Source organism: Pinus tabuliformis, chromosome 5_1 (genome assembly GCF_031772625.1).
Source record: "Pinus tabuliformis cultivar Carrire ecotype Pingquan chromosome 5_1, CPIR1, whole genome shotgun sequence".
Taxonomy (NCBI): domain Eukaryota; kingdom Viridiplantae; phylum Streptophyta; class Pinopsida; order Pinales; family Pinaceae; genus Pinus; species Pinus tabuliformis.
This window is the reverse complement of record NC_142305.1, coordinates 822,459,832-822,483,511: the sequence shown is the minus strand read 5'-3', so window position 1 is coordinate 822,483,511 and position 23,680 is coordinate 822,459,832. Positions and strand designations below refer to the sequence as shown.

Sequence of the window (23,680 nt, the reverse complement as noted above, 5' to 3'; positions counted from 1 at the left end):
ATCCTGCCCAAAGAGCTGCTGTCCAAACAGAGTCACTGAATATCAGACGGAGAAGACCAGCAGCTGACCCAGTCATCCTCAAAGCTCTAGTTCAAGAGGTAAGAGGTTCTGATAAGTTGCCTTCCTCTTTTAGCTTTGAGTCAGAAGTTCAGAAATTGAAAATATCTGTGCCCTTGATAGAGTTGGTGAAGAGTGAAGTATTTAGAAAGCCTATCCTTGAGGCCCTTGAGTAGGAAATCACACAAACCTCCACTGACTCGGTCAATTTGTAAGATGACAAGCCTGCCATTGTGCTTAGCCCCATGATTGAACCTGTTGATAATAATTCTCCGTCTTTTTATGTCTCCTTGACCATTCATGACAAAATCCTCCACAACTGCCTGCTAGATACAGGGGCCAGCTACAATTTGATGCCTAAAGCTTTCATGGAAGAGTTAGGCTTTGACATCACCAGACCATATCATGATTTGTTCTCTTTTGATTCAAGAAAGGTGAAATGTCTGGGATTGATCAAAGATCTAGCCATTACCTTAACTCAGCTGCCCATGAAGAGTATGATGATGGATATTGTGGTAGCAGATGTCCCTCCTAAGTTTGGCATGCTGCTGTCTAGAGGATGGATTAAGAGATTGGGTGGGACATTATAAAATGAATGATCTTATGCCACTGTCCCAATTTTTGGAGGGGAAAGCATGGGATTGTACAGAGAAGCACAATTGGCATACATCATCGCTGATGAGAAGAATCCTGCCAATCATCCTATTTATGCAATGGACACTGATTTTGGAGCATGTATTCTCCAAATAGAAGAATCCCAGAAGGCCTCATTGCAGATCAGGAAACCAACCGTTCAGGCTGAAGAAGAGCAAGGAAGTCAGGTTTGGGAGATGTTCTTTGATGGAGCATGTTCCAGGTAGACTGCAGGAGCAGGGGTGGTGCTGATATCTCCACAACAGAAGAGCACACAGCTGTTGGGCCTTAGTGCAGCAAAAGACAAAGGAATCAAGAACATACAAGTGTTTGGAGATGCTGATCTGATCATTCAGCAAGTAAATAAAACATTTCAAGCAAAACACCCAAGGCTGAAAGCATATAGAGATGAGGTATGGAGAATCAAAGATTCTTTTGATTATTTCTGTATTTCATATATCCTTAGAGCCAAAAATCAGCTTGCTGATTCCCTTGCTGTTTTTGCTAGTCTATTTATCCCTCCAATGCCTCCCAAACTGGTGTATGAAGTCCAAATGAAATATAGACCATCCTTGCCTGATAATGTCCAGCATTGGAAAGTTTTTGATGATGACGATGAGATAAATAGGTTTCTACAAGTCATTGATGAGTTTGCTGAAATGCAAATTGACCAAGATAATGAAGCCTTGTTAAAAAGCCCCAAATCCCAGCTTAGAAATAAAATTGGTAAAAATAGCATTGTCCAGCTTCCTAGCAATCATATTCCTAAGAGTTTAATTCCTCTAGAAAGACTATTTGACCAGAATGATGTGCCTTACAAGGCTGCCCAGAAAGAAGACCAATCTGCAGTCTGTAAGCATGATATAGGGAATCCAGGTCAGCCTAGATACATAAATTTGTCCACTCATCTGTCTGTTGACCAGAGTGCTGAATATTGCAATTTAATGAAGCAATTTGCTGACGTGTTTGCCTGGGAGTATAGTGACCTGAAAACATATGATAAGAAGATAATCCAGCATAAAATCCCTCTGGAGAAAGACACCATTCCTTTCAAACAGAAGCTGAGACCAATAAATCCGATGCTTCTTCCTCTGATTGAAAAAGAAATTAAAGAATTGCTGGCTGCCAAGATTATAGTTCCTCTTAGATATTCCAAATGGGTAGCCAACCTAGTAGTGGTAAGGAAGAAAAGTGGAGAAATCAGACTGTGCGTTGATTTCAGAAACTTAAACAAATGCTCTAAGAAAGACAACTATCCTCTACCCAAGATGGAGCATTTGCTGCAGAAGGTCTCAGGAGCTAAAGTGATGTCTTTCCTGAACGGATTTTCAGGTTTTAATCAGATTGCTGTGCACCCAGATGACCAAGAGAAGACTGCATTCACCACTCCTTGGGGCACTTTTATGTATGCCAAAATGCCTTTTGGGTTGATGAATGCTGGAGCTACCTTTCAGAGAGCTATGGATATAGCATTTGTGGGAGAGAGATAAATTTGTCCTTATCTACCTTGATGACATAACAGTATCCTTTAGCAGCCATCAAAATCATTTGCATCATTTGAAAAAAGTGTTTCTGAAGTGCAGAAGGTTTGGGATTTCAGTCAATCCTAAAAAGTCACAATTTGCTTTAAAAGAAGGCAAGCTGTTGGGACATATTGTTTCTGCTGCAGGTGTCCGGATTGATCCAGAAAGAGTAAAAGCAATATAGACTTTGTCTGTCCCTAGATCAAAAAAAGATATCTAGTCCTTTCTGGGCAAAATAAATTTTGTGAGGAGGTTTATTCCAAATTTTGTAGAATTGGTGAAGCATATTACCTCCATGTTGAAGAAGGGGTCAGAAATCAGGTGGACTGATGCAGCAAGAAAATCATTTGATTACATCAAAAAAGCTATTATGGAGGCTCCCACTTTAATAAACCCGGATTACAGCAAGGAGTTCCATATATTCTCATTTGCCTCTGAAGACACCATTGCAGCAGTTTTATTGCAAGCAGATGATGAAGGCTCAAAGCATCCGGTGGCATTTTTCAGCAAAACATTAAGGGATGCTGAGCTGAGGTATGACATTATTGAAAAACAAGTATATGCCTATTATCAAATCCTTGAAAGCTTTCAGAGTTTATATCTTGCATTCCAAGATAATTGCATAAGTACCCTTTGCTGCAATAAAAGATGTCTTAACACAACTTGATGCTGATGGAAGAAGGGCTAAATGGATTGCAAAATTGATTGAATTTAATATAGAACTGAAGCCCACCAAGCTGGTCAGAGGTCAGGGTCTTGCCAGGTTGTTAGTTGAAGAAAATTGCAGATCATTAGATATTGATTTCCTGTACACAATTGCAGAAAGTGGTCAGATAGATGAAGAAGAGGAAGTAGCTGAACCAGAAAGAAAGCAGCCAGTGGCTGAAAATCTAGCTTCTTGTGATTGGTATTCTGCAATAATTAATTTCTTGCTGAAGCTAGAAATCCCTTTAGGATTTACTCAAAGTCAAGCCAGAACTATTAAGCTTAGGGCAGCTAAATATTGCATTAATGAAAATCTGCTCTACTGGAGGGATCCATTTGGAGTGCTTTTGAGGTGTCTGGACAAAGAACAATCAATAGAAGTTATGCAACAGTTGCATTCCAGCATGTGTGGAGGGCACCATTATTGGAAGACTACTGCCCATAAGATTCTCAGAGCTGGGTACTATTGGCCCACTTTATTTTCTGATGTATTTTCATTTGTTAAATCTTGTGATAGGTGCCAAAGATTTGAAGGAAAGCAGCAGTTGAAGTCCCTGCCCCTAAAACCAATACAGGCAAAAGGACCTTTTCAGCAATGGGGCTTGGATTTCATTGGAGAAATCAATCCACATTCCAGTGGCCAGCACAGATGGATATTAGTAGCCACTGATTATTTTACCAAGTGGATTGAAGCAATTCCTACCAAAAAGGCTGATCATAATGTGGTCATGAAGTTTTTGACAGAGAATATCTTTACCAGATTTGGTTGTCCACATAAATTAGTCACAGATAATGCAACAGCCTTCAGAGCAAAAGAATTGGTGGATATGTGTGATTCAATGGGTATTAAACTGGTTCATTCCACCTCATATTATCCTCAAGGAAATGGTCTGGCAGAATCCTCTAATAAAAGCCTGATAAGGATAATTAAGAAGCTGTTAGAGGACAATAAAAAGAATTGGGATTCTAAGCTCAAATATGCATTGTGGGCTGACAGAGTGACCATTAAGAAATCCACAGGGAATTCTCCTTTCAAGCTGGTATATGGCACTGAAGCTGTATTCCCAATTCAATTAACTCTCCCTGTGGCAAAATTCCTTCAAGAAGAGCAGAATGAGGAAGAAGAAATGGCAAAGAGGATCACTGATTTAGCAGAGATACATCAGATTAGAGAACAACTGGTTGAAAAGGCTGCAGCACATCAGAAAAAGATCAAGGATGCTTTTGACAGAAAGACAAAGATAGATAATTTTCAGGTTGGAGACTTGGTTTTTAAGTGAGATGCACTAAAAGAAAGGAAAGGCAACCATGGAAAATTTGATGCTTTCTGGACAGGGCCTTTCATCATTTCTCAGATTTAAGGGAACAACACCTTCATACTGAAAAGTATGGGAGGAGAAGCAGTTTTTGATGGCCCAGTTAATGGGCGTTTTCTGAAAAATAATGTGATTTAAGGTCTTTGGGCCTTAAAGTTGTAAATATTTTGTTTTATCAGTTTTAGTATAGGTTTAGTCAGACTCCATGCCCAATGGAGCACTAGGAATTTTATTAATTTGTTTTCATCAGGAAGGCATTAATCTGCAGGTTCTTGAGACCTCACAGGGAGGATCTCATCTGCAGAAGGAGCCAGTGTTAGCTCTGCTACATGTTGCTGTTTTCGAGGAGGAGGAATAAGCTTGGTCCTTAGTTGCTGGCTCAGAGATAGTTTACAGTGGTTATCCTCACCTCTCCCTATTTCCCCGCTTACTTCCTTTCACTCTTCTATCTCTGTTTTCCTTCCTAAACCTCTCCATTCCTCGCTGCCCCTTCATTCTCCTTATTCTCCCTTAACCCCGTCATTTTTATTTTTCTCTATAATCCTTTATAAACCCCGTATAGATCCTATTTCCCTCGGGTCCCGAGCGCAAAGTTAAACCCATGAGACTGTGGTCATATAACCACGCGCATACAAAAAAGCGCTACCGGCGAGGCCCTCCCCTGTCACATCAATCAATAAACTTGTGCGATTAATCCCCGCCGTTCGATCATCCCCGCCGCGATCGGACGGTAGTTGCACCTCCTGCCGCCGAAACCTGCCCGCGCATTAACTCGCGATCGCGGTGGTTTATACCTTGTCACATCCGCCACGTGTCGCCCTCCCATTGTGATCATTGGTTGTTGTACGAATACCACTGCACACCAAAAGCGGTGCGATAATTACCGCCATTCGCCCTAAACGGTGCGATAATTATCGCCATTCACCCTAAACCACTTTCCCGGCCATTAAATTCCCCGCTGCTTCCGCCCCCGTCGACCGTTGGATCTCCCCGCCCGAGATCCAACGGCCCGCGATCTCCCTGCTCCCCTATCTTCTGATATCCTCCATAGACTGATCTCCGCCGTCCATATATGTGATCCGACGGCTCGTAGTTGCTCCGCCCCGCGTCTTCCCATTGCCTCCCGCCATGAGATCTCAGTGATCCGTCAGTTCCATCCAACGACTAACATTTATTCCCAGCCCTTCGTTCATTTTCCATGCAGTTTTCGTGTGTTTGGCCTATACCATGCTTCCAAGGGACGAAGGATAACAACGATCAGCTACCCACCAGCACTCTGCGCGGTTAAGCTTCAACTACCTCATTCAAGAGACAGCACAACTAAGGAAGGAAAGTACAGCCTCGAGCAATTATGGAAATTTATTCATACAACACTCCACTTGCTTGAGGAGTACATCTAAGTACCAGAGAATGTCAAATTTCGTTCATGAACGCAACAGATTGTATCAGAGACCCATATCAAACAGTTAATGTGGTTGGTGGTCCATTATGACCCCTCCACGCATAGGATAGCTGATATTTTTGTAATCAACCTCCATATATACCCAGAAACAAGATGTAATGAGCGCTGATGGATATTGTTTTGATGCAAAGTTCAACTTCTGGAGACTGTAACTACTGTGATACCTGCAGCGTCTGGTCTTCATTTTCAACTAATGCTTCTTTTGCTGTTAATTGCTCACTTTCCACTTCTTCTTTGTTCCAGGCTGTGCCTGTTATGCATTTTTCATATGCTCTTGATGTTTAGCATTAGAGGGGCTGTCATCCCACCTCTGTGTTAGAATCTAGTATGTATTATTGAAGGTGTATGCAGGTTTCTATTTTCTTGGTGCCAGAGAGCTGTCATCCTGTCTGTGCATTAGGAAATAGATTTATAGACCTTTCTATTGGTTGCAGCCGGCCATCACATGGTCTTGTGCATCTGCTGGTGTGGTCAGTATTCTCCATGTTCACCTATTCCTTAAACTGTGAGTAATTGGTGGTCTAAAGCCTTGTAGTCTGGGGGTGTTCACCCATGTCTGGGGTTAAGCATAGTAGAAGTGGTTATCTGGCTTGAATATGCATCATTCCTTCCATTCATCTACCATCTTCCAACATTTTTGTTGAGTTTGTAATGTTCCCGAGCATCTCTGAAATACAACCTAGGAGAGTTTCTTGGGGTGATAACACTTACATAAGCCCAACCAGATGTTAATTCACAAATAATCATTGAACACGTCAAATCAGAGTTACCTTTGTGATGATCTTTCACCATGACATCTCCTGAAAGTATCAACATCCTGCATGCAGATTGACACATCTCCCACAGATGTTCAGTGTCAAGGGTCTCTATCTTTTTCCGACTTCCACCAGAGTCTTCACATACTTGCGGGAGATCTTCTAGTCAAATCTTCTTGGACTTCGAATGTTGAATACCTTCTACCTTCGTTGCATATTATCACGATCTCTTCCTACCTTTTTACACACTTCATTCCCGGGGGCTTCCAATCAGATTTCCTCAATCGTAGTCAACCACCTCATACTTCATATGAGGACATTTTATGTTTATTTCATCTAGTGTGACTCATGCCTTCCGACATTCTTTCATAGGAGGAGATTCCTTTCCTTTGATCATGCTTCTTAAAACAGAAGTAGTGATCCTTGTTACCTGCAAGCACACGCAATGACTTTATGATATTAAATACAAGCATACATACCTCATTTTACCTTTAGGTCATATAGGCTTCTTTCAACAACTTCCTTGATTGAAAATATCTTCAACCCCTTGATCCGCTTCATCTCTCATGTCATCATACCATAATCCCATGAACTCCACAAGTTGGAGTTCCGGATGAAAACCTTGCTTCCTTTCTAGATTGGTGAATCCTTCAATGAGGATTCCATCTCGCATATCCTTATTCAGCAGATCTTTTCCTTTTAAATTGATGTGTGATGAGACTTATCCTGAATGACTTCTTCCTTTGATCTTCCAATGAGGTTACCAAGAGCTATATCCTTCAAAGTTGACTACCATAGATTTTGTTCCTGCGGTCCTTCATGTTTCCCTATGGTGATGTCACGAGCTCTTGCTTCTAATGCTTCTCTTCCTTGGACTTTCTTCTTTCAACCTCCTCCACTTCTTCGGTGAAATGGACTTCTTCTCTATCCTTCTTGTAATTGTCCTTCTTAAGCTAAGGACAATCTTTCCTATAATGTTCATAGTCTTTGCATCCATAACATTGAATCTTAGCTATGCTCTTCTTTTCTTTCTGAGAACTAGAATTTTCCAAACTTCCTTTCCTTCCAACAAATGTTTGAGTCCTTAACCTTCAACACTTTTGCCCTCAACTTGTCTTCTTCTATCTTGCATAGAAATCACAAGTTGTTGAATGAGGTAACTTTCTTATCCCATGGATATCTGTTACCTTGATTATCAGTTAGTGCATTATAGATCAATGATGATTATCTTCTTTCCTAGATCTTGTAGATGAGATCTTATGAAGATATCCTTCATCCTTTGATACCTTTACTTTTGTGTAGGTTAGATCTAATAAGTCATGTGACTTTCTTTTGCCCTCAACTTGTCTTCTTCTATCTTGCATAGAAATCACAAGTTGTTGAATGAGGTAACTTTCTTATCCCATGGATATCTGTTACCTTGATTATCAGTTAGTGCATTATAGATCAATGATGATTATCTTCTTTCCTAGATCTTGTAGATGAGATCTTATGAAGATATCCTTCATCCTTTGATACCTTTACTTTTGTGTAGATTAGATCTAATAAGTCATGTGACCTTCTTTTCTGCATCTTCAGAGAGTATTCTTACTAGTTTATAATTTACATCTCTTTGATGTCTCTAATATTACTATATGAGGGGATCTTTCATAAGAATCCCTTTCCATGAATTCAGAGTGTTAGGCCCCTATACTACTAGTGTAACCCCTTATTGTTATTAGTACAACCCCCTTATTATATTGATGTACCCATGTAGTGCCCATATTGTTACTATTGTAACCCATAGAAGCCCACTATTGTTATTATTGTGCCCTTACATTATTATTGTTATGTTGGCTCTGATTATATTATGACCCCTTAGACTCCTATATATAGAAAGCAGGTCTTTTCATTTGTATCATCGAAGAATTGTTCATTTATGTAATGTAAAGGAGGTTGCCCCCTCGAAGAGGCTGAATTCTAAGGCGTTGATCTATCTTTTCTATCTTTTGTGAGTTGGTTTCATAACACAGAGGAGACCTTTTAATATGTTCAATGACTTCTGTTAGCGCTTGGAATTCACCTAGGCTGAGATAGACAAACTCTCAAGGCTACATCAAACCATTTCACCTCGTAGCTAGCCCTACGAGGTATGAGAAGGCTCTCTTGGGTCAGATTTGATAGATCTTTCAATATGATTAGGCTGACCAATTAATAATAAAGATTTTAGGCTAGTAAATGGATAGGGGGTTTGGATTTAATGATTTGGGGTTTTTTAATGGAATGACGGGGCTTTTCTGGGCTGCATGGGCAAAATCACAGCTTGAAACAGAGAAATATAATGACTACACAGGTTATTCAACTGAGGCAAGGTAGGCATGCAATTTAACACCAAATCTGGTTTCAAATGGGATGGCAAGACTGGTGAGGAGCTAAGGAGGGCAGACAATAACTCTGATTCCTCCTTAAACAGTAGAAAACATCGAATGCGAACAAACTTATAGGAGGAGCATATAATACTATGAATTCCTACCTAATCACTTCGTTTGTTCAGCTTGAAATGGTCATGAAATGAAATGGAACATAACTGATTACATATGAGACAAAGGGAAAAACTTATGCTAAATCAACATACCACATGAATCTCAGCAAACAGAGCTGTGAAATTCCATTATAAATCTCTGCCAATGACTGTACAATGAAGCTCTGCTACGCTACAGCAACTCTCTGTAGTCAGCACTCAGAAAAATCCTCTAACCTTCACTTACTCCCTTACAAACTCTCTAATGATTATTTTTAAATACAAATAATAAAAATGCTGCCCAAAACAGGGGCGCTGTTTTAACTAGCACTACAAAAATTAACCTAAAAGCGTTACATCCATTCCATAAACAGAACAGTGTTCCCCTAAATCTGCTGATGATTAGGAGACAAAATCTGGAGCAAAATCTCATGAAATCAAGATTAAGTATCGAAATAGCAAATGTGTTTCTCTTGAAATCAAAAACTCCTGCGCTGTCTCACTTGAATTCCATTAATAGAACATGTAATAACTATCCCCTCGTAAATCTCTAACCAAAAAGCCTAACAATTGGAGCGCAGACTCTTATGCATCTGGTAACAGGTGTTTGCAGGTGGCTGAAGTGAAGGGCAGGTGTCAATCCCATTTGCTGAAGCTACAGGCAATCCAATCTTGCATGCCACTTTGCAAACTGCGCCCCAAATCTCTGGAAATGCGCTGGCCATTCAAATAAAGAAATCTGAAGTCGTAAATAAGAAATTGAATCCTATTCTTCTGCCTATGATTGATATTCTGTGGCCTAAATGAGGACCGGGTCTAGTGCTCTGGCAGTTTCAAAGAAAGGTATAATAGCATCTTCCACGTACATCACATCTGTTCCTATAATCACATCAAACCCACGAGTATTTAAACTCCTAATGGCGTTTACATGCTCACTGTTTCCCCATTCCAATTTCTCACAAACCAATTTTCTTGAAGTCAGGTGTCTGGCATGTGACTTGATGTTTTCATTTAACAAATCCAGGACTGCTGGATCACCATCAGTGGCAACTACAAGATCCGAAACTTTAGCTGCAGCCATAGAACAAATCCCGGCAGAACCACAACCAAGCTCAAGAACAGTTTTTTCAATGCGACCTTTCACTATGCGTGCTGCTTTTACATCATTATCACATATGAGCTTTGCAGTGATAATTGGAGTACTGATATTCTTTGCAAAACTTCCACATATTTGACCTCTATTATTAGGTTGGAGATGCAGTTTTATAAGCTGTGAATCTCCATAGCTCGACCCTACATACACACAGCCATTATCTAAATAAGAAATGGTTGAAGCAGCAGATGTCTCCCCCAACAATTCTACCTTGAGACCAGTAACCCTTTCTTTTTCATGAGTGATGACAAGCAAATGAAGCAAGCCTGCATGGTCACTGAGCAGGTACCGAGAACCATCCGCATCAACTCGGCCATAAGCTTTAGTAATAGACTGTCTGATAGGTATCGCTTTGAATACAGATGCACTGCAATAAACAATTGTCTGTTCACCAATGATTATAACACCTCCCAAAGGCATTGGAACGGGTATTAGTAGACCAGCACCATTATCTATCTGTAAGGGAAAAGAGAACATAAGACGGCCTCGCGGAGACTCCCATGTATTGTTTGCACGACCTTTCCCTTGTAATTGGATATCTGCCACACATATTGTGCCTACAGGAAACGCATAGAAGTTTTTTGAAAGTAAGGTGTGAGTTGAAGACAAACGTGGGGACCAAATAAGCAACCTTCCAAACTGGTTTGTTGAGAGATTATCCATATACAAGTCTACATTGAAGCACTCATCATCACTCGCAATATGTTGCTCAGATCTTGTTGTTATAACTACCTCTCCCTCAGGAAGCTTCAAACTGTTCTCCCGCTCACATGATTTGATGTACTCTAACTCAAAAGGAGACTTTGCATGGAAGATAATAGGGAAAATGGGGTTTTCTGAATTCTCCATCTGTATTTGTCTTGTCAAGCATTCTTCCCTCTGAGAAGAAGGACCGTCTCCTTGACAGGCATCTATATTGCCTTGTTTGAATATCACTCGTGAACTGCTTGTAAGTCCAGCACGCATTGCCAAAATCAACCAACTTGCACTTGAGATCGAGAGATGCCAACAATCTCTGTCTTGCACTTTTACCCTCCTTAAGGAGGGAAGAATTTAAAGGGAATATGGACTTATTTTTGTTAGGGAAAAGCAGGGGCGAAGTACCAGATTTCCTAGGATCTTTGGCAGGGTCAATTGTAGACAAGAGAAGAATGTTCTCAGGTTTGAGATCCGTGTGAATAATAGAAAGCTGCCGATGCAAGTAGTCCAATCCTACCAATACAGAAAAGCAAATTTCCTTCACCATGTGCAGGGGCATGCCCCTGTAGTCATAATACTTGATAAGAGTCAACAAATTGTCTCCTAAGAACTCAAAAACCATACACACGTGCTGCCCATTCGGTCCAGTGTGCTTGAAATGATCCAGCAATTTAACCACACACTTCTCGTCATCTACATCCCCTTCTGCTATTTGCTTTAGTATTGCAATCTCATCCATGTCTGCCTCTGTGTAATGCTGTGCACTCTTCTGTACCTTCAATGCCACATATCTCTCAATAAAATAATCTTTTGGTGTATGAAACCAGGCTGTAAGGCGTGCAGAGCGCTGCTTGTCCTCCCCAATCCCAGGCAAATAGTCACGTAAGCATTCTTCACCCTTATGTGTATTATTGATTGGCCACAACAGAGAATAGCTTATTGCTGAGGTTAATTTTCCATCTGGCATGAATAGAAATGGAGCAATTTTGAAATTTGGTATATCACTATGCCGCAATGCTGAACCAAGCTCATCCATCATCAAGCAGTATGGCATCTCATCTAAAGCCTGGCCTGAAACATCCAGTTCAGCAAGCAACTCCCTTGCTTTTTTCAGAAAAAAGACCACTTCTGGCATATACCTTTAGCAACGAGTTCAATACCACTTTGTTTGGAACTAAGCCTGCAGACTTCATACCATCTATTAATTTTTCAGCCTTTTCACGCTTTCCTTTTGCTGCATATGCATTTAGGAGTGAGCTATAGTGAAATTCATTGGCATGAAGACCTTCGTTCTTCATCTGCTGAAAATAAGTCTCAGCTTCTTCATCAAGATTATGTGAAGCACAGAGAGCTAAAAGAGATCCATACATGACTGAATCAAATTTCAAAACCATCCCTTTGAAATCCTCTAACAACTTGCAAGCTTTGGAATACCCATGTCGAGCTTTAACACAGCCTTTCCATGTTGCTTCATCCAATCAAAGAGTACATGAATCTCTTCACTGTCATCCAACTGCAATGGAGCTGTAACACCATAAAGACAACCAAAATATATACCTGCATTTTGCAATACCTGCTCTCCACAAAATATATATAAATGATGCTTTGAAATTGTGTTTGTGCAGGTAGAAGTTTTTGAAGTTTGCTGCTGTCTTAAGAAGAACTGAAGATAAATTACATAATTTGAAAAGCAACATTAATGATTTCTTCTTCAAAACCCTGTTTTGAAGAAGAATCAATCTCTGATATAAGACAGAGTCTAACAACTTCATCTTCTTAGAGGACTATGTCTATCCTCTTTTTCATGCAAGGAATTTTGATGACCCATCCAACCTATAGATCTCCTTGCAAACATGAAGTCATTTTACCAAATTGATTAAAGAATGAAAGCTACTACTTAACAAGTGAAGATGAAATCTTCACCTTCATCACTTTGATGATGGTTGAAGATGTATTAGAGCTCCCTCTTGGATGATCTCTTCCAAATGAAAAAGCCTTTCTTCAATAGAAAAGGTTGCTCCTTTTGATGAGGATGATTTGCTGCTTCCTCGGATACTCTTCTTCTAGGGCAAGGAGAGGATCCTTGCTTTCTTTATAACCTTGCAAATGATGACAATGCCTTCTCGCCTTTAATATACTTCGACTTCTCTTGCAATGTAGATAAAAAATGCTTCTAGGGTTTCGACTTTCTCCAAGATGATGTGAACTCCATCTTTAAAGTCCTTTGAGCTATCTTGCTATGTAGACAACTGGATGAGGGTCTTTGTGGCCTTTTGATGATAACTATAGAAACAAAAGATCTTGCTGTTGCAGACCGCTTCTTCGATCTAGGGTTTGATTTTTGAATGTAGATCTTGATCTTTTTCTTTAATAACCTTCACCTTGCTTTGATGCCTTCCTTGAAACTGTCTCTTTGATTAGATGCCCTTCCTTTGACACGGAATGTAGGCTATTAGCCAGGACCAAAACCTCTCACTCTTTGAGAGGAAAACCCACACAAATTCTTCTTATAGAGATTCCAATTGACGAATACCAAGACCAAGACCTTTGACCTATTAGCCACTCCAAGACCAAGACACGAGTCCTCTTCTGCTTATGTCTTCTAGATTCTTCTTCCACTGCTGAGGCTACATCACTAGAGATCTTCACCGAGATAACAATCCAAAATTCATCATTGTAATATCATTGTATTGTAACCATGTCCGAATTGCAACATCATTGACACTGTGACTTGAGCGAGGTTAGCACCGGATCCTTGATTCAAAACGCAATTTTCTTATCTTCTTGACAACGACCTCTAGTCAAAATCGAGACAGTGTCATTGCACTAGGCTAATCATCCAAAATCCTCAGAGAGAGAGACATCTGAGCTCCATTCTGCTGCTATCCATCTGAGATCGTATGGAGATCTGCGAAGGTCTCATTGTTGTTTGTCACAAAAACTTTAGACAATCCGAACTCCTGTCTTTTGTTATCCATACAAAATCATCGAACTTTTCACTGTAATTATTATGCAAAAAACTCAAAGACAGATCTGAATTTTTGTGTCCTAATGCGAAGTCTGTTCACTGTGATTACCCACCGAAATTGTAGAGGTATCCGAGTTTCTGAATTGAACTTATGCGAAGATCCTAGCTGGGTATATATAATAGTTTGTCTCCATAATAAGCCAACATGATCTATTGAAGAGATGTGTCCCTTTAACTGTGAGCCGACATGAGTTCTTATTCTTACTTGAAGCTGACATGAAGAGGAGGACTGTGCTTGTCATTGGAGGGCTATTAGACATAGACATAGACTCATATACTTTTTACATATGCTCAAGAAGAGCCCTTCATACATGACATTAATTCTTAATGACAAATCCTAAGGCTCTCAATGGGAGCCATCTAAAATAAAATCACTTGCTCATGAAACCCGTGAAGCAAGGTTTACAAAAATAATTTTATTTCCTTTTATTACGTCATCACAATTACATTTCATTATGAAGCTCGAACCTAGTTACACTTTTCAACAATACTTATGGTTGGAATGGAAGTAACCTTGTAAGACCCTTTAGGAATGGACATTCTAGAAATTTGCAAGAAAACTTCAAGCAAAGTGGCAACATATTTGACTATCTAAGAAATGAAGTAGAATACCATAAATGCAACAATTTTGGACATTTGGCTAAAGATTGCAGATTTGCAGTGCCACCAAAGGAATCACAATAGAATCAGAATGAACAAGTTTGGAAGAAGAAAGATGAAAGGTGTGCTCTTGCCCTAAATGCTCAAAGTAAGAGAAATGTATGGTACATCGATAGCGGTTCTTCAACACATATGACTGGAGATAGGAATCAATTTGCATCTTTGAAAGACGGAAAAGATGGAGCGATATCTTTTCGAAATGACGAATGTTCAAATGTTATAGGAACAAGCACTATCAAACTTGGAAGCAAGGATGCTATGGCAAAAGATGTGCTTCTTGTTGAAAATATGAATCACAATCTGCTAAATGTAGGTGAAATGTGTGATCAAGGACATACAATGTTATTCTACTCAACGAAATGTGAAATAAGAAAAGAAAAATCTGGTCAACTTGTGGCCACTGCAAGTAGAGCTCCAAATGACATATACACCTTGGATGAGGTCGTTAAAGGATTTTTTTGGCAAAAGAAGATGAGACTTGGCGATGGCATAGACGAATGGGATATATAAACTTTGACAACCTTGTTAGAATTAGCAAAAATGAAGTTGTGAGAGAGATGCCATTAATTTCAAAACCAACCATCACTCTATGTGAACATTGTCGGCATGGAAAGCAAACAAAAGTCAAATTCAAGACAAAAGAACTCTTCACATCACAACCATTGGAATTAATACATACTAATCTATGTGGACCAATGAAGACTAAAGGATTGAATGGTGAATTATATTTAATGCTAATGATATATGATTATTCCTAGATGACGACTGTTAGTTTCTTGAAGAAAAAGTTTGAGGCATTCAAATGTTTTAAGATCTACAAGGAAATGGTTGAGAATGAAACCGATTTAAAGATTAAATGTTTGAGATCTGATAACGACGACAAATTTACCTCGAAAGCATTTCAACCTTGTGAAGAAAATGGAATAAAAAGGCAGTTCTCAACAACCAGAACACCGCAACAAAATGGAGTTGTTGAAAGGAAAAATAGAACTATACAAGAAATGGGCAGAACAATGCTAACAATTCAAAATTAGATGACAAACTTTGGGTTCAAGTAGTTGATACAACTGTATTTATTTTGAATAGAAGTTTGCTTAGAAACAATTGTGATATGACTCCATACAAACTTTGGAAAGGAAGATCAACAAATGTCAAGTATTTTAGTGTATTTGGAAGCAGGTGTTACATTAAAAGAGAAGATCAAAAAACAGGAAAGTTTGATTCTTGAGTAGACGAAGGTATCCTTGTGTTGAAGAAAGTGTAACTAGGTTCAGTCTTCATGACATTGTAATTATGATTTTTGTAAACAAGAATATGAATTGATTATTATTCCTTGCTGCATGGGTTTCATAAGCTAGAGGTTTATTTATTAGTAGCTCCCATTGAGAGCCTTAGGATGTCAAAGAGTTAATGTCATGCTCTTCTTGAGCCTGTGTGTAATGTATAAAAGTCTATAGAAAGGTCTAGAAGCCCTCCAAAGACAAGCACAATCACTCTTGAAGAAGGCAACAAACTAAACAATGTAAAACACAGTCATGTCGGCCTGCAAATGAATTAAATAGCTAAAAGAGTCATGTTGGCTCACATATGGAGACACAACTGTTCACTGGTTCATGTCGGCTTAAATACATGGACAGACAACTATAAATATGTAGCTAGAGTCACCACAGAGACAAAATCTCGGACAAGTATCTCTGCAACTTCGGAGGTGCAGGAACTCGGATTTCTCTGTTATTTCGGATGGGTACAAGACTGAGTTTCCTCACATGACAGTAAGGTTCAGACTTCGGATGGACAACATCACTGTAATCTCAGATGGGTGCCACTGAAATGTCTTGGCATAGGTGTAATGATAAGGGTCTCGGTGCAAGGGGACACTCTGTCTCAGGATACTAGATAGTATCATGAAGGTCTTCGTACAGGAAGAAAAATGCAGTCTCCAAATCGCGACATAGCAGTAATGACAAGGATCTCATGGATCCCACAGTAGCATACACAGTCTCAACATAACTCAGATGGAGAAGGTCTCATAGTAACACACTCAACAATCATGATCTCAAGCATAGATATGATCTCAATCTTAATGGAGATACTGTCACAAGGTTATGATCTCAATAAAGGTGCAACAAGGTTATGATCTCAATAAAGGTGCAGCTATGGTGAAACAATGCTCTAGCTATAAACCTCATTGAGATCTCGGTGGTATGTTGAAGACCTCGTTGGAAGTACAATGATGTTGTAGCAGTAATAAAGATCTCGGTGGTGCAGTAGTGATGGCCTCAATGATGATGATCTCAGCAGTGACAAAGAAGAGGATTGGTGTCTTGGTCTTGGAGTGGTATAATAGGTCAAGGGTCATGGTCTTGGTATTCGTCAATTGGAATCTCTATAAGAAGAATTTTGTGCGGGTTTTCCTCTCCAAGAGGGAGAGGTTTTGGCCCTGGCAGAAAGCCAACATCATGTGTTCTTGTCTCTTTGTTTTGATAGCTATTTGATGAAGTAAGAAATACACACACTAATGATATCAAGAAAAGATTGTGCTAATAAGCTAAAGATAAAATACCTCACAAATAGTTATCATGCTACGAAGAATCTCATTAACTACATTAGCGCTAGATTATTCAACACTTTGTTGGTTATTTACGCAAAAGAAAAGCTTATAAATGTTACAATCAGAGACTTAAATGAATAGTTGAAAGCATCAATGTAACATTTAATGAAGATTATGGCTCAAAGGTTCATGAGGAAAGCTCCTCTTCAAGCAAATCAAAGATACACGAGTTAGAACTAGAAGAGGTCAAAGAAGTCTCGGAGCAAGCACAATCGAATAAGGAAATAACTATCAACGAAGAAGAGACAAGAGATGAACAAGAAGTTGAACAACGACCACCCTCGAAGACCCCTAAAGAATGGTATCAAAAGAATCATCCTTCAAATAAGATCATTAGGGATCTCAATGAAGGTATAGGATGTAGAAGAAACCATTAGCTTCGTGTAACACAACAAGCTCATCTTGCTCTTTTAGCTACATTTGAGCCAAACAATTGTGAAGAAGCCAGTCAAGATGAAAATTGGGTAGTTGTTATGAATGAAGAATTGGATCAAATTGAGAAGAATGACACTTGGGAATTGGTCCCACAACCAAAAGATAAAAATGTCATTGGGACAAAATGGGTTTTTAGGAACAAGTTAAATGAGGATGGTCAGGATACTATGAACAAGGCAATGTTGGTTTGCAAAGGATATGCATAGGTTGAAGGAATCGATTTTGAAGAAACATTTGTTCCTGTTGCTAGAATGGAAGCTATCATGATGTTCTTGGTGTATGCATGTTCGAGAAAGACCAAAGTTCATTAAATGGATGTGAAATCGACATTTCTAAATGGAGAATTAGAAGAAGAAGTATATATAGAACAACCTGAGGGATTTTTGCTCACTGACAAGAAATATTATGTTTGCAGGTTAAAGAAGGTATTGTATGGTCTCAAACAAGCACCCAGAGCATGGTATGCTCATCTTGATAGGTATTTGCAACAACAAGGATTTCATAAGGGAAGTGCGGATAACAACCTTTATGTAAGGATTGAACACAATAGTCTAATGATTATTGAAGTATATGTGGATGATATAATCGTTGGAAGTGATGATGACAAATTAAGTAAGAAGTTTGCAACAAATATGCAAAGTGAGTTCGAGATGTCACTGCTTGGTGAGTTGACATTTTTTTTGGGACTTCAGATATCTCAGCAAGACAAGGGAATAATTATCTGTCAAACCAAATATATAACAGCCAAGCCAGATGTAATGCAAGCAATTGGATAGGTAGCACGACTCCAAGCAGCACCAAAAGAATCTCATGTCATTGTTGTGAAAAGAATCTTTCGGTATCTCAAGGGAACAACAGAATATGGACTATGGTATTCTAAAGGAAATGAGTTAACTATTGAAGCTTATACAAAAATGCAGATTGGGCAGGAAGTGTTGACGATCGTAAGAGGACCAGTGGAGCAACCTTCTATCTAGGTGGTTGTCTTGTTTCGTGGTTGAGCAAGAAGCAATCATTAATCTCCTTATCCAAAACAGAAGCAAATACATAGCAAAAACTGCTTGTTGTACGCAAGTCCTCTGGATGAAACAAACCTTGCAAGATCTTCAAGTTAAGTTTGATGAGCCTATTCCAATCTTTTGCGATAACACCAACACGATAAGTATCTCCAAGAATAGTGTGTTCATTAAAATACAAAACACATTCCGATCAAGTACCACTTTGCTAGAGAACAAGTTGCCAAAAAGAACATCAATTTGAATACATTGGGACAAAAGAACAAATCGCTGATATCTTTACCAAACCATTGCCGCGTGAGACATTTGAGTATCTTCACCAAAAATTTGGGATCCTCCCAAGTCCTCAATAGACCATTTCTTTATATCTTTAAGTAGATAGGGGGAGCAAAGGTAGATTACAGGTTCGCTGGAGAGGCAGGTTGTCAGGGGGAGTTACCCTTTTCCATTGATGTCAAAGGGGGAGAAAAAGTGTGAGGAAGGAGAGAAGCATGATGTTACGGGGAGTCATGATTACAAGGGGAATCCTTGTGTTGCCATCAATGCCAAAGGGAGAGATTGTTGATAGGTGGTTGTCATTGATGTCAACTCAAGCGGCACCAGGAGCTACCCCGATATTTGTCGGCAAATTTGGCATCAAAGTTCGTGGTTTATTGTCTCCTAACCAACCTTATTAGATTCCCCTCGAAGAGATATTTCTGTTGATATGTGGTATGCCTCGTGGTTCCTCTTGGTTTGAGAGAAAATTGAGTTTGAAGTTGAAGGCCCAGTTTTGTGGGCTAAAACCCCACGGGGTAGTGACATAACACCTTATTCACCTACAGTGGTCAATATATGACAGTGATTCTTGTCGCAATCTCATTGTGTATAAGTTGAATAATTTCAAGAATCAAATACAATAAACCAATCATTGACTTCACAACCTAGGTAGGACCATATGCACTAAGCCAATCATTGATTTCACATTTCTAGTAGAATTGAAAATATTTCTAGGTAAATATTAAATAGGGTTCTTAAGGGTTAGTTATTATTATTTATTAATTATTAAAAAATGCTTATTGATTTTTGACATTTTAAGTAAGAGTATTAAACTCTTTTTCACCTACAAAGGTCCCCTTCACCATTTAAAACAAAAATGAAACATCCAACACAAAGCCAACGGCTTTCCAACTTAGTATACAAGGCATGCATATTGTGATTTTTAAAATTACTAAATCCCCACCGTCCCTCCTTGAAACCTTCTTCTAGTCCTCTAACGGCTCATCCTTAGAAGCCCTTTAAATGTCTATAAAAAGACACCTAAAATATAATAAAAGGTATGAGCTTTAACGAATATCCTTGATGAGACTACTCTGAAATAACTCGACCCCTGTGGAGCCAGTGAAAATCAGAAGCGAGGGCTGTTTGGTGACAAAATTTTTGACTAAGTTTTGGTTTCGTTTGAGATCTAATTTCTAGGCTTGTCATTACAGCTATTTAGGATAAGAAGCACAGGAATGCACTTTAAAAGTGTCTCTTGGATAAGATTCATGTAGAATCTTATAACATGCTTAGTATGATTGTATGATGTTTAAAAGGAAGAATTTGACTTACTTAAGTATGTAAAAATGATTAAGACATTCTCTAGAATATGTAAATAATGATTAACATCCTGCATAGTCTCCGGAAGAAAAGTTGTAACTTGGTAATCAAGTTCGATCCTTGGGCACTCTGATGCATGGAGGAAGTTTCAAGTGGAGATGGTCGATAAGGATGTTGATGGAACGAGAAGGTCATCATGATGAGGTAAGTCTGATTTTCATTATTGTTGGTTATCTGGTTAACATATTATTTTGCTACTTGGAAGAATGTTGCAGGAATATATGATGGCATTTTAGGCAAGTTCAACTGTATGGATGAAGAATGTTGAGAAAAGCTCAACATCTGGAACCTGGCAATTGTGAAGACAAGATGTGTCCATCTTGGAATTGAAAGGTAGTAATGTGAGAAGAAAACTTGAAGGTTAAAGGAAGATCACATTCAAGAGGAAGCTATGATTAGCTTGAAGTTTGGAAAGGCTCAATACAAGGCCTTCATCTATGATGACGAAAATGGAAGTGATGAGCAAGAAGAATGACCTGGAACTTGTCACAAGATCGAAGAAGGAAGATGGCTCCATGATACCATGAAAGGAAGCAAGCTTGAGATACAAAGAAGAGAGGGAGCCATGCAGCTAGGAAGATCAAGTCATTGGTACTCGTATGAAGACAAGCTATAAGGCTTGTGATGTTAACTTGCCAAATAGAAGGAAGTCTGGATCTCCTCTAGTTTTGAGAGGAAGTAAAAGGATTCTCCTTGTAAAGGAGCAAGGTTCTATTCTCAAGATTAAAGGAGAATAGGGATGTCCTCTCTGGTTGAGAGGGAGTGATGATGGACATCATATGTGCATTCTCTTCTTTAGGTGATGGAGAGAGAATGGCAGAGGATTGGATAAGAATCTGTGGTTTCCTTGAGGACAATGCATCCAAGAAAGGAAAGGTACCGACATACTTTGAGAATGGGACAGGCATTCAAGAGAAGAGTGGTCGAAGAGCACTGATCTTCTTTGAGGACTTAGGTTTGTAGATCCAAGATAAGAATAGTCCTAAAAGGACATATTTTGTGGACATCCAGATGGGGTATGTGCCTTGAAAAGGTAGGGTGGTATCACACGTAAAGCCACCCAACATAATGTTCTGAATAAAGTAGGGCTTGTCTAGTTAGGCTTCAAAGAGAGTGTTGGTCATAATGATGATGCTTATAGTATGGCTTATCAATTCGACTCTTCTTATGAAAACTCATCAATTTGAGAATGATGTTGTACTAGTTATACAATTATAAATACCTCCCTAGTTAGGAGGGAGTGTTGAAAATGTAACTAGTTTTGATCTTCATAATTGTTGTACTCATTTCAATATGTATCCTATGTAACAAACAAGAGAAGAAAAGAAAAATTTATTATTATTAAAGCATGGGTTTCATGCTCTTTATTGATGGTCTTCTAGGTAAAAGCATGTTCTTCATGCTTCTAGGGTTTGTTAGGTCTTAGGATTTATTGTCATGAGTCAAAGGAGTCAACATCATGTTTATAAGACCCTTCCGAGAAAAATGTAATTGTATAAAGAATTTTCTTGGGTCTAGAAAGCTTTGGAAACTCCAAAAGTACAAGTCGGCCCTAACAGTTACAAGTTGGCATAAAGGAGGGAATTCAACGGCTTGAGAAGGCTATATAAAAAAGCAGTTCAACCTCATTTAACACTCACTCAAGAAGTTCAATCTGTAGCTAGGAGCATAAAGAAGAAGAGTGAAGGTCTAGGTGAAGAAAGAAGGAAAATAAATCTTTGTTTTGGGCTCTATGTCTCTCACATGTGTGAAGTTCTAGGGTTTCTGGTGTTGCAAAAGGATGCTGAAGTTGCAGGTTCGAGTCGCAGGAGGACGTAGCGCAATATCTTGTAGCTGGAAGGAAGAACACCCTATCTTGACCTCGCTGACCTTGGGAAGAGCTGTCTTGCTCTAGGAAGGTCTCAGGAGGAGGCAAACTTAGGGTTTTTGTGGAAGTTGCAAGAACGAAATTGCAGGGTTGAAGTTGCAAGAGGAGTTGTAGTATTGAAGCTGGCAAGTCGAAGTTGTAGTTTGAAGCTGGTTGGTGCAAAATTCGGGAAAGACTTGTTGGAGGGCTGACTTGGTACGTAGAGGAGGACTTGCTCTAGGGTTTGGGTCTTTGTGTCTCATTTTGAAGAAAATTCTATAAGAAGAGAAGAGTTTTCCGGGTTTTTGCCTTGGAGGGGTTTTGCCCTGGCTGAGAGCCTAATTTTTGTGTCCTCTATTGTTGTTGTTTCATTCTTGATATTTGTTTGATGTAAAGATCTAACTAAAGAACGTCAAGAAGATTAATAAAGTTCACAAACAAATATTAAGGTTAAGGGAAATAAGAATTAATAAGCTGCCACTTTGCATTTTCAAACACGTCGGGGTATGTATATATAATGTATATATATATATATATTATAAACATGATTCAAATTCAAGTTCAATAATGAAATACATTGATTCATAATGCATACATCATAAACGAATCAATGAAATAGAAATAGTAAAATATTGTATACATTGATTTAAATTCATCATTCATTATTCTAGAATCTGATATAATACCTAGCAAAATAGTAGATATTAAAGTCAAAAGACTGGAATAGTAAATTCAAATTATTCTAACTCGAAAATAGTAAAAATGACGAGTCAAAGACTTCGTCGAAGGATATGAGTATGTAGAGTCAAGATTCAAAAGTGAAAACTAAAAATGAACAATGGACAATGAACCAATGTTATCAGAACCATTGGTGATCAAATTAGTCACCCCAAATTGGGAACAAAAAAAAAATCCAAACCAAAAAACCGGCTGACCAAAAATTACATGAATATTCAACTTTTGAAAAAATATGTAAATGTTCATGTGCATTCATGTGAGTCCAAACCATTATACACAAATATGCAAAGTTTCTCATATATATAGCAAGGATGCATATAACCAAAATAGGGCCGAGTGCAATTGATGTTTGAACCAAAGATATATCAACAAAGAGGCTTTAGATGGCCTCTATTGTCCAAAAAAATTCATGCTACAACAAATACCTATATATCATCAAAATAATTGCATATATTGGGATTCTCATCATCAATATTATCCTCTTAGCATTAAAATAAGATAGGAAAAGCTTAACATGTCAAGTGAAGGTTTTCTTTGAGTGATAAGTACAATTGTACAAGGACCATGACAGAGGAGTTCAATAATCAATGCCAACAACATCGGGGTACATAGAGGGGTTGGTGCTCTTGATTAAATGCTAGTTCCATATCCTCATATATTATAGAATCCAATAGAAACATTGCAATCCCCCCAATCCTAAAATCCTGGAAACTGTTAAATCTGTTGGATTTTGAGTGAGATATAAAATTCTAGTTTGTTCATAGGAGATCCAACGAGGTTAGAACCACTCTTAAACATCTTGAGTCAATTAATGGTAATGTTATAAATTCAAGTAAACTTATGACTTTAAGAATTTAACATTACCATTAATTACATAGTATTAGTAGGGCCCTAGGGTTGAA

General features: G+C 38.7%; 2 protein-coding genes across 5 annotated transcripts in view; one reads left to right on the top strand and one right to left on the bottom strand.

Moving 5' to 3' along the window:
* The window catches only part of ITPK4 (inositol 1,3,4-trisphosphate 5/6-kinase 4), a 415,945-nt gene that overhangs the window by 168,597 nt on the left and 223,668 nt on the right, over positions 1–23,680 (top strand). The window lies entirely within an intron of this gene.
* On the bottom strand, positions 10,895–11,938 carry LOC149167442 (uncharacterized). Its single transcript, XM_089432588.1, has one exon. It carries the CDS (start codon positions 11,936–11,938, stop codon positions 10,895–10,897), a length of 1,044 nt encoding a protein of 347 aa, XP_089288714.1.